The sequence below is a fragment of the Benincasa hispida genome, chromosome 6 (genome assembly GCF_009727055.1).
Source record: "Benincasa hispida cultivar B227 chromosome 6, ASM972705v1, whole genome shotgun sequence".
Classification (NCBI taxonomy): Eukaryota; Viridiplantae; Streptophyta; class Magnoliopsida; order Cucurbitales; family Cucurbitaceae; genus Benincasa; species Benincasa hispida.
Genome location: NC_052354.1, coordinates 54,203,124 through 54,215,424, shown reverse-complemented (window position 1 = coordinate 54,215,424; position 12,301 = coordinate 54,203,124). Strand labels below are relative to the sequence as shown.

General features: G+C 28.1%; 1 protein-coding gene across 1 annotated transcript; it reads right to left on the bottom strand.

Moving 5' to 3' along the window:
- Window positions 1–2,201: 2,201 nt before the first annotated feature.
- Window positions 2,202–5,531, bottom strand: LOC120079370 (cytochrome P450 734A1). Its single transcript, XM_039033531.1, has 5 exons — window positions 5,267–5,531; window positions 4,619–4,842; window positions 3,796–4,046; window positions 3,324–3,687; window positions 2,202–3,052 (listed from the first exon to the last, which is right to left on the bottom strand). Exons 1-5 carry the CDS (start codon window positions 5,529–5,531, stop codon window positions 2,594–2,596), a joined length of 1,563 nt encoding a protein of 520 aa, XP_038889459.1. The 3' UTR covers window positions 2,202–2,593.
- Between the last annotated feature and the right edge of the window lie 6,770 nt (window positions 5,532–12,301).

The window sequence follows — 12,301 nt, the reverse complement described above, 5'->3', positions numbered from 1 at the left end:
TGTCAACATAATTGAGATATTCAAATATATGTAAAGATCTCTCTTTGTTATAGTATCTTGTTAAAAAAATAATTTATAAGTGAAATTGAATTAGGTTCCATAAAAATGAGTGAGATTTGCATTAATTTTCAAGTAAATGGAGCTGTCTTTCTCTAATCAAGGCCAGGCATCAACCAGCTCATTTCCTTTGGTTTCAAGTGTAAAATTAAAAATAAACAGAGAAAAAAATGGTAAATTAGCCAATAAAATATGGAATATTAGAATGTTGAATTTGTCTTATAGTGAAGAAGGAGGAGACAAAGGCTTTGATATTAATGTGGAAGCATGCCAATTGAGACAAACCCATGAGTGAGGGAGAAGAGTTTGTAATAATTAATTAATTAAAAAAAATCAAAGTACATCAAATTTATAATTGATAATTTATTAATTAATTAAAAAAAAGTCTTATAAGGTTATAAAGACATGAAAAAAAATGATATTAATTTACTTGATAATATCATCCAAATATAAGAAGTATGAAGGGGAAAAAAATTATGAAAGTGTATGAATTATTATTATCCAAATCACTTGCATGTGATAATAATGGTTTTTGTTCCTTTTTTAGCACAAATTTCAAAATCAATATATATAGTGATATGATAAGGGAGAATAATAATCTTTCTAGAATGGCTTAGGGGGAATGAAAATAATTAAGGCCACAAGGAGTTTACTATATTGATTATTAGAGAGTCACATGCTATTGATTCCTTTTGAACCAAACTTAGCCTTTAAATTAAGAAAATATTAATGGGAATATAAATTTTTCTCTTTTTCTTTAGATTTTTTTTTTTTAAAAAAAAAATTGTTTTTAATTTCACTAAGCACACCTTCATTTGGGGAGTATAAAAAAGAGCCTAAAGATTAGAGCTTTTCTCTTCAAGACAGCATAGAAGATCACAAAAGGTAATATACAAGAAGAAAGGATGTTTCTAAGAAATCTAACTTCTAATATTATATATATTATAACTTTAAAATAAATCCCCAAAACTCCAAAAAAAAAAAAAAAAAAAAAGGTGCATTAGCATGCTGATTTTTTTTTTACAACCATATTCATTGCTGTCATTGCCTTGGCCATTATTGAATCTTCTCTTCTCTTTGTTTTTAGAATCACTTCTCACATGAAAGCTGGTTTTATTTTGGGTTTTTTTTTCTTTTAATAAAAATATCAACAAATAATAATAATAAAGAAAAAAAAAATCGATATATAGATGTACGTATTTACTTACAGTATATTAACTACGTCTATGAATATTGAGTACTTTATTATCTGAATGTTTGATTATTTTTTTTCTTTTAAGTTAAATCCAATTCTTTATTTTTCTCACTTGTAATTATCTACTAGGTATTATACTATTAAGGAATCTATTTTCAAGAATAATTGAAGTTGTTCTTCTTTTAAAGCTAAAAGTGACATGTAGGTGTAAAAAGTAATACAATATATAACCTTATACTTCTATAAGCTGCTATCAAATGTCTTTTGTTTCCTTCCAAAAGGAAATATTTTTTTTTTGAAACAAGTGTGAAAGAAACTAAGTTGTATTTTGCACACCAGCAATGCCTCTTGATTTGGTGACAAAAAGTACAAAACCACAAGAAAGCAAAGTGCTTTTATAATATTATCAATGGGGACTGTGCCATTATCATTGGAGATTGTAAAATTTTTGCCAAGAAAAATTCCAAACACTAGGATGTGATTTTGCAAAGTAGATTTTAGAAAAAAAAGAAAATCATACCCATTTCCCAAAGTGCCTTTCTTTTCTTTCTTTAATCCTCATTGGTGAATGGCATTGAAATTAGAGCTTGGCTTCATTTGTGGTCGCCCAAAGCAAGAGCCAATCATGAACAATTCCATTGCTTTTAAACTTCCCTTTTTTTCTTTCATGGGGTTTCTCAAATCTTAACTGGAAGCCATGCATCAAACCTCTCTGTTTGTTTATATTCAATTCTTAACCATAAAAATAAGCAACCCCACATCTTTGCATTGGTAAATGGGAAGATTTTGTTATATGCTAGTAACAAATTTAATTTAAAATAGAAAAGGGTTCTACTTTGAATTCTTTTTAAAGTTCAACCATCATCAAGATATAAAAACCGATTTTGAATTAACTTCTTAAGGTAAAAAGGTTTCTAATTTAACAAGTTTCTTCTGTATTTAGGTGAAGTAGTGAAGGAGATATGTATATGTTGAAACTAGATTAAAAAAGATCAGGATCATAGAAGAAAAGAAGTGTAGAAATGGGTGAAAAAAATATACAATACATACACATGAGAGAGAAAGGGGACACAAGGAATCTGCCTTTACCCTAAGTTGTTAGTCTCTCTAAATTCCTAATTCAAAACACAAGTTTAGATGGCAATAGAGGGGAAAAGGGAGTGATTGGGTAAAATCCATAGAATAACAATGAAGAAGGTTAGGGCAATATTTTGTTGGTTCTTTTGAAGTTTTGCATGAGGTTAGTTTGGGGTGGGTTGGAAAATATGTGTAGAGGGTTGCTTGAGGGTAGTTTGGACATTTCACACTAGGTAGGATAGGGGTATTTTTGACGTGGCATGATCAAGACCGTTGATCTTGATGGAGTAATGGAGTGGATAATTTGTGAAAGATAATAGGTGCACCATGTCGTGGATAAAGTAGCATTTGAACTGCTGGTGAGTGTTGATAAGAGGGACCCAATCGAAAAGAGAATCTTTGAAGTATGAGTGCAAGAGCCAACTTTGCTTGCAAAATGGCTAAGTTTTGGCCAATACAGGTTCGAGCTCCTAACCCGAATGGAATGAACCCGACTCGATGGTTGGCTGCCTTTGCAACACCTTCAGCAAATCGCCCAGGATTGAACTCATTCACATCATTCCCCCATATCGTTTGATCATGGTGAACTGCTAAAATTGGGATCAATAACTCAGTGCCACGTGGGATCATGTAGCCACCAAGCTCCACATCAACTTTTGCTTGTCGAATAGTTGCCACTGTCGGTGGATATAACCGTAACGATTCGTTGATGATCATACTCAACTGCACGTCAAGCGTATCACAACATCAAATAAGCCACATAATCTAATTTACTCGAATACACTTATCATGTATAATTTCCTAAAGGTGTCAATACAGCTAAAATCAAAGGAGAAAAAAATTAAAAAGAAGAAGAAGAAGAAGAAGAAGAAGAAGAGAAGAAAACCGGAGGGATAGAAAGTAGAAAGAAAAAAGGGAAACAAAGAGGGGTCTAAGAGATGGAGACATAATATTTTGTCCTATAATATGAAAAGATGTATAAATAAAAGCATACCATTTTAAGCTTTGTAACATCATCTTTGGAGGGTATGTCACGTGCTCCACACACCCTTAGTACCTCATCACGTGCTTGTACCTGCCATTGTGGGTGCATTGCCATGAGGATCATTGTCCACGTCAGCAAATTGGATGTGGTCTGTTTGCCAGCAAAGAAAAACCCTTTGCACTCTTCAACAATGTCATTAACAGTGATTGTAGATGATGGAGAAGACTTTGATGCCCTAATCATTAACCCTAGTAAATCCTTTGAGCTCGTCTCGATCGAATTCTCCCGTCGTCGGTCGATCAATTTCATCAACGATTTCCTTATTTCTCTATCTAATCTCCACGAATTCACGTTCGTTCTCGTAGGTAAGAATCTAATTTGCCAAATCGATAAAATTAATGTTAGGTAATGTAAAACATTCTCTCGAATTCTAAATGACAACATTGTTGTTGATTGATCGAATAAGTAGTAGTAGTAGTACCTATAGCCGGGGATGAAAACTTTTTCAAAGGCTTGAGAAGCAAGGATCATTTGTTGGGCTTGTAAGCGAAAAATGGCTTTTCCATCTTCATAGCTAGAGCCAAATGCTGTCCTTGTGATGACATCTTCAGTTAGGGTTTGGAACCATTCAGAAACTTCAATTTCCACCTCACCGGAATCTGCTGACGTCATTAATGCTGACCATTTCTCCATCATGTCCACAACACTTTTTGCCATCACTGGAATCAACAACTAATCCAAAAAAAAAAAGATCTCATAAGAAAAATATATCATCTTTTTTCAAACTCCATTTGGGAATAAAAAAACAACAAAAACCCATCAGAAAAAAAAGGTTTTTGTTGATACCCCATGTGAAAAAAAAAAAAAGGAAACCCCATAAGAAAAAATTGATTTTTTTGAAACCCCATTTACAAAAAAAAGGAAAACCCATAAGAAAAAGTTGATTTTTTTTTAAACCCCATTTGAAAAAAAAATGAAAACCCATAAGAAAAAAAATCATTTTTAAAACCCCATTAGGGAAAAAAAAAAAAAAAGAAGAAGAAGAAGAAGAAGAAGAAGAAGAAAACCCATAAGAAAAAAAATAATTTTTTAAAACCCCCATTACCCAAAAGAAAAATTGAGTTTTTTGAGACCCCGATTGAAAAAAATGAAAACCCATAAGAAAAAATTGATTTTTCTAGACCCCATTTGAAAAGAAAGGAATTCCATAAGGAAAAAAAAATGATTTTTTTAAAAATCCCATTTGACAAAAATGTACAGAAAGAGGGAGAGAGAGAAAGAAGAATAAAAGAAGAGACATTTACTTTGAGATTGTCCATGTGGAAAGAAGGAGAGATAATTTTGCGATGAAGAGCCCATTTTTGGCCTTTGAGGCTGAGAAGTCCATCACCTTCAAGCTGTTTAACAAGCGGGTGAGGTTCATTTTTCTCACAAAATTCTGATTTTGATGTGAAAATTTCTCGAATCAAGTCTGGATCAGACACTGACAATCTCACCGTTGGCCCAAACCACACTAGAAATTTTGACCCTTTTTCACAAGATACACAAACAAAATTATCACAAATTAGTAACTTCTTTTTTCCATCATCCAAAAAAAAAAAAAAAAAAAAAAAAACATACGTTCATTAAACTCAAAAGAACAATCTGGGTGGTAAGAGAATCATTGGATATACTAAATTTTCATGATAAAAAAAAAAAAGTTTGAATTTCAAATCTCCACGTCAATTTCAACTCAAAAAGATGTTAAAAGCAAAGGATTTTGATACAACAAAGATAAAGATCAGAGTTTCGAATGAGAATTCGAAAAAACAAACTTTTAGGAAAAACGAGTAAAATAAGCTATAATTTAATGAAAAAGATCAGAGGCGGAAAAAAAAACAGCTTTTGTTGGAGGGAAGCTGTAGAAATTGAAAGGGAAAAAAAATGAAGAACGAGAGAGAGAGAGAAAATACCATAAATTTTCTTCCAATGATGATAAAAAGGAAGAACACGAGGGAGAATATTATGAGAAGAATTAGGAAAAGAATGATCAGAAGAAGCTTTAATCATCATTCCGACAAGTTCCTTAACATTTCCGATGAAGAAACGATAAGGAGGGCCACGAATTCCTTGCCGGAAAAAATGTTCTTCAATTCTTCTCGGCCGCCACCACAGAACCACCGCCGCCCTTAGAACCACCAGCAACAAAAACCAACACAAAATCCAACCGGCCACCATAATTATTAAATTATGGCCTTTTTTCCTTTTCCTTTTTTCTTTGAAGAAAAATTAAATTGGTGTTGTGTTTTAGAATGGAAATTTTGGTTAAGTAGTAGTAGTAGTAGGCTCTGTGAGTTGGGGTTTTAAATACTTTAAAATGAGGAGGAGAGAGAATTTTAAAGAAAGGAAAGGCAAGGCCAGCGGCGTAGGGGCCGCCATTGGAATGCTAAGGGTCAACCAACCATAGGGGGAAGGGGGTCACTATAAATTATTATTTAAAAAAAAAAACATTTTTTTTCTTCTATATTAATCATTTATTATTATCTTCTGAATTTTATGAAATAAGAAATATTAGGAGGAGATTTTTTTCTCTTACATAATATGTAAGGTGTTTCGAAGTAGATAATACATACTTTATGTCAATTAATAGATTATAGAGTATATTTTTTAATTGATATCTAATAGATAGTTTATCCTCTTCTTAATTAATGTATTTTTAAAAAATGTTTATTTTAATTGTATAATGGTAAGATGATGGTTTAATTTCTAGTTATATATTATAAGTTTTGTCTTTAATTTTTTAAGAGAATGTGTTTAAGAGATCCGATATATTATATATTATTGTGTCTAATAGATCTCTAACTTTTTCTTTTATTATTTTTTTCTGATTGATATTTAATAGTTAATCCAACCCATTAGATTATGTATTTCACAGACGTAATATAAAAAAATTATTTTAAATCTAATATAATTAAAAAAATTTGGTTTTTCCAATTTTTTTAAAGTACAAAGGAGAGTTTGGGGATTTGAATCACAGACCTCTTCGTCCTCAATATATACCGATATCAATTGAGTTAAATATTTTCTGACTCGTGTTTTCAATTTTGTGTTTAATTGGTTAGTAAATTTATAGAATTTATAATTGGTTAGGACCAAGGCACAAAATTATAAGCTAAATTTTTTTTAGATACCTTTAAAGTTTAGAAAATGGATTAAATATAAAATTTTAAATTTAGAAGGTCGTATTTAATTTTTGAAAACTCGGGACTTATTAGTACAGCTCCATTTTTTGTTAAGCATTTTTTTTCTTTTCCATTTTATAACAACCCTTCATTTGAAATCAAAATTTGAATTTTATTCATATAGACACATATAATAGTCTATTGTGATCTATCACACATAAATAGAGAAATTTTATTATATTTGTAAATATTTTGGTTCATTTTCCTATATTTGAAGACTATCCTAAATTAAACTTGAATGAGCATAGCTTAATTGACATAAAGTCTGTATGTACTATCAATTTTGAGGTTAAAAGTTCAGTCTCTCACCCATCAAAAAAATAATAATAAATAAAAGGTTTAAATCCTATTTTAGTCCGTGAACTTTGAATCTTATTTTATTATGGTCCCTAAACTTACGTTCATTTTAGTTTCTTAAAATGAACGTAAGTTTAGGGACCATAATAAAATAAGAGTCTCTAAACTTTTAAAAAGTGTTTATTTTAGTTACTACTATTAAAATGATGTNTATAGCAACATAAAATTGAAGCCATATATAATGAGAATCTTAAAATAACGTTTTTCTTTGCCCAAAAAAAACTTGACTTCGCTGGGTGATATGTTGATATAGAATTAGTTGGAACTTTTTTCATCTCGATTTCAAAAGAAAATTAAATGAGAGATAAATTAATAAAAGTGAAAATAAATTAAAGAAATTTTTTTAAAATGATAAAACTGCTTAAAATATCTACAAATAATAACAAAATATCACAGTCTATTTGTAATAGACCGTGATAGACTACTATACGTGTCTATCATGACACAGATAGATACATATAATAGTCTATTGCGATTTATCACACGTAAATAGTGAAATTTTATTATATTTGTAAATATTTTGGTTCATTTTCCTATATTTGAAGACTATCCTAAATTAAACTTGAATGAGCATAGCTCAATTGACATAAAGTCTGTATGTACTATCAATTTTAAGGTTAAAAGTTCAGTCTCTCACCCATCAAAAAAATAATAATAAATAAAATGTTTAAATCATATTTTAGTCCGTGAACTTTGAATCTTATTTTATTATGATCCCTAAACTTACGTTCATTTTAGTCTCTTAAAATCTTATTTTATTATGATCCCTAAACTTACGTTCATTTTAGTCTCTTAAAATGAACGTAAGTTTAGGGACCATAATAAAATAAGAGTCTCTAAACTTTTAAAAAGTGTTTATTTTAGTTACTACTATTAAAATGATGTTAAGTATTCAATAGAAATTTGAGGGAGCTTGTATTTTTGGATGACTATACTCTAGTTGTATTGAGGAAGATGAAAATGAAGTAAAATGTCGAAGACCAACAAACTAAAATATTGAAGGACCGAAATTTTGAACTAAAATGTCTTTTAAATTCTCCGCTTTGCCACCTTATTTAAAATTAAAACTCTAGATTTTTTAGCGTAACCAAAATTCTAAAAATACAAATCACCTTGTCGTTTTGTTAAAGAGTTAACAAAATCTTAATATACTAGGGACCAAAATAAGCATTTTTTAAATGTTCAAGGATTAAAATGAATAATTTAAAATGTTTATGTATCAAAATAAACAATATTCAAAGTTTAAGGATTCAACGGACATTTTTTTAAAATTTAAGGATTAAAATAAAATATTGTTCAAAATTCATTGACCAAAATAAGATTCAAATAAAATAAAAAGAAAAAAAAACGATAAAAAGAAAGATATAGTTCAAATGAGATTTTTGAGGGTGGCAAATAAAACCTTCCTTCTTCAACTAATATCAGATTGATATTGAAGACAAAATTCTCCCTTAATAAAGAAAAAGAATTTCCCTGTTATTACTGTACTCTAACCTCAAATTTTAATTTAATTTAAAATTAGAAATTAATATAATATTTAGTAATTAATTTTTTTGTCCACCCCACAATAAATATATCCTCTCTTGATGTGGATCCAACTCAGGTCAAACGTACAAAGTTATTAATAACAAGACAATTTAATATATGAAAATATTTATCTCTTCTAACTTTATATTTATGAGTTAAATAAACCATATTATATTAAGATAGGACATTCTAATTAAAAAACGTGCCCCATTTTGTATTATGGTACTTTGTTGTGGAATAAATGCAATTAATTATTTTAATTTCCCAAGGGAAAAAAATAAAAGGAGAAAAAGAGAAAAGATCCAATATTTTTTTAATCCTTAAATATTGTAATAAATAGGATTGTCTTTATCTTAGTAATCATAAGTTTAACAATTTCATAAGATTTTTTTTTATTATTCTACTTTTTTTAGTGGAAATTTTGGATTTTAACTCTCAAAGTTTTTATTTTTGAGGTGTTCTTCAAGGAATGATTGAGAGATGACAGAACAGCATGAGTTGTTCATATTGATTCACGTACCTAATTAGGATCTTCTTCATGCTGTTTTTAATTAATTAATTATTATTAATAATAATCAGTTTTTGAACCATAAAACAAGGATATTATCATCAAATTAAATATATAGGAATTGCAATTATAAATGGGGTTATTAATTATTTGATTTCAATTGACTTTATTGAAATTAAGAGCAGTTCTTGTAGGGGAAGAGATTGTTGGAGATGACCAATTAACAGTTTGTATTTGTATATTTATTTAATTAAACAAATTTAAAATATAATTCTCTTATTAATTCTGTTATTTATTGTACCTTCATTCTTTTTAATAATTTAAGGGGTTGTTGCCAACAATAGCGTAACTTAACTAACATAATGTTCATACTATCAATCTCGTGGTTTGAGGTTCGATTCCCCCACCCACACTTTAATTACAATACCTCTTCAAAAAAAAAATAAATAAATAAGGGGCTGTTTTCTATTTACAAATATAGAAAATATTTAAATCCAATTCTAGTCTCTAAACTTTGAATTTTATTCTATTCTGGTTCCTAAACTTTAAAAAAACGTTCATTTTAGTCTCTAAACTTTTAAAAAGTGTTTATTTTAGTCCCTACTATTTTGTATTTTTTAGATAACTATGATCTAGTGTATTGAGCAAGATGAAAGTGAAGTAAAAAGTTAACAACCAATATACCAAAATTTTGAACTAAAAATGTCTTTTAAATTCTCCTGCTTTGCCATCTTATTCAAAATTAAAACTTTAGATTTTTTTTGCCGTAGCTAAATTATCTGGTAGTCTAGTCATCCAAAAATAAAAATTATCTCGCCATTTTGTCAAATAGTTAATAAAATCTTAATATAATAGGGGCCAAAAGAAGCACTTTTTATATGTTTAGAGACTAAACGAACAATTTTAAAAGTTTAGGGACCAAAATAAATAATATTCAAAGTTCAGGGACTAAAATGGACAATTTTCTAAAGTTTAGAAACTAAAATAAAACATCGTTCAAAGTTCAAGAGCTAAAATAAAATTTAAACATATAGAAAAAATGTCACTATCTATCAGAATCTGCTAGATATTGATAGACTACTATCCTACTGTAATATTTGCTATGACATTTTGAACAATTTCTCTTAATTAAGAGTACATCCATTTCCTTTTAAGTTTTATTTATTTTTTCTTATATATATAGCTGAAGTTAAAAATATGAATTTCTTTGGACTAGTAGAATTCAAGTTAATATATATATATATATTTGGAGAATTAGATTTCTTAAATTAGGGCTAGATATGTTTGTGGCACATGTTAACATTTGATCCAATGATGTGTCCAAAAACCCATGAAAATCAAGAAGAGAGAATATTAAAATGTGTGACCTTTTTTAATTTAGATTATTTTGTTAATTGAAATAGAGAGATAAAAGATTCACCTTCTTTGTTTTCCCTTTTAGGAAGATAAAGATTCACATTGACATTCAACTTTTTGGTTAGGCTTTTCAAGGCATACATTTCTAAGTCAAAAAAGATTATTTAGTAAATCTTAAAAAACAATTCCAAAATATACATTTTTATAACATTAAAATAAATCATTATGAATTGGCCTAATGATAAATAAATGACATAATTTAATAAAAAGCGTAGAAGAAATGGTTTGTTTAATCCATAGTAACCATCTACTAAGATTTAATATTTTACTAATTTCCTTGGCACCTGAATATTGCAGATAAATAGAGTATGAGATGCATGTGTAAATTGGTCCAAACATTCACGATATTAAAAATACTTTAAAAGACTTCTCTTCTACTTTATTATTAACCGATTAATTAGTACCTTTGAAGAGTTAAATATTTATTTTACTTCAAAAATTCAAATTTATTCGATCATGAAAAGAGAAAGACATTTCAATTTGACATTGTCCAATGCCGTTAAAAAAGAAAAAAATAGAGAGAGATTGAGAAAAGTTGGTTTAAAAATAAATTTAAAGAAAGAGGAAATGAAATGAAAATTTCACATTCCATTAAATTACAATTTGGTCTTAATTTGTGTTCTTTAGGAAATTTAAATAGTCAAGAAAGAACAAATTAGAATCCTCTTGTGATATTATTTGTATGTTTCTTTAGGGAATGATTGAGAAGAAATAAATTCGAACTTTCCCACATAATTTCGTTCATGTTATGAATGATTAGCTCATTGATTTTGAAAACCCCACTTTTTTCTCTCTATATACATTCAAGTAATTTAATATTATAATTTGTGCCAAATCTTTCTTTCATAATATAAAGAAAATATCAATTATATTTTTATATATACACATATTGTGTTTAAATTATTCAAGCCATTGGATATGTATAAATGTAAAGATTTCCTTTTCATAAACATCAATGATTTTTTAGGCTCCAAACCATTAATTAGAAATGTAGTTTTCTTTTTAAGTTTAAATTTTATTTGGTCATGGACCTTTCATATATATTATATCTACTATATATATGTGTGGCTTAAATATACTTAAATTACCGAACATACCCCTAATTTTTTTTTTTCATTTGCTAAAAAAATATTCTAATCTTTTCAAATGTTATAAAAGTATTTCAAAATTACTTTTGAAGTAGAAATTAATTAGAAATTTAATTTGATGGAAATTAAGACCTGAATTAGGTATGATGGTGAACTGGAACAGTGTGGTCACTTTAAACCCAAATTTTCATTTCGAATAATCATCTCACACATCAAAATTTCTATTCTTTGTCCAATTGAAATGCTACTCCAAAATAGGCTAAAAGGTCTATAAAAATGTCAATAGTAAAAATGACAACTTTTGAAATAATATAAGAATTTTTAAAACAATGGACAAATCTTATGAGTACTCTTTATCCTTTAGCTTAAGGAGTCGATTGTTTCGTGGGAATCCAAGATTCCCATGGATGAGCATCTAAATTATTATTTTGTTTTGTGATAATATAAGATGTTAAGGCATCTTGAGATTCTCGAGCATCCTAGGATGCCGATATTGGGGCATCTCAAGAGTTTTGGATATCCTTCTGAAACATGGGTTTTCTAAATTTCCGAGTTAAGACATCCTCTCTTTACCTTTTATCACTTCTTTATTTTTATTTTATAATTAAAACAAATACCGTGAACTATAGACTTTACTCTCTTTGATTATATTGTAGTTGTTTTTTTAGAAAAATATTTAAATTCAAAACTAAATTAAAATTTTTATTTAAAAAATCTTAAATTAATATATATTATTTTGTTAAGAACAATAAAATAATAAAATAATATTAATTTAAAAATAAATTCAAATTAATAAAAATAAATATGTTATGTAAGTTTAAATTAATTAAAGTAATAAATAGTCATAATGACATTCTTAGAAAACATGTA

What these genes read in the sequence shown, in the direction of transcription:
- LOC120079370 (XM_039033531.1), bottom strand. Translation starts at nt 5,531, where the DNA reads ATGGTGGCCGGTTGGATTTTGTGTTGGTTTTTGTTGCTGGTGGTTCTA. An exon ending in TCATTGGAAGAAAATTTATG is followed by an intron (nt 4,843 to 5,266) that starts GTATTTTCTCTC and finishes CTTGTGAAAAAG; the next exon opens with GGTCAAAATTTCTAGTGTGG. An exon ending in TCCACATGGACAATCTCAAA is followed by an intron (nt 4,047 to 4,618) that starts GTAAATGTCTCT and finishes TTTTTGGATTAG; the next exon opens with TTGTTGATTCCAGTGATGGC.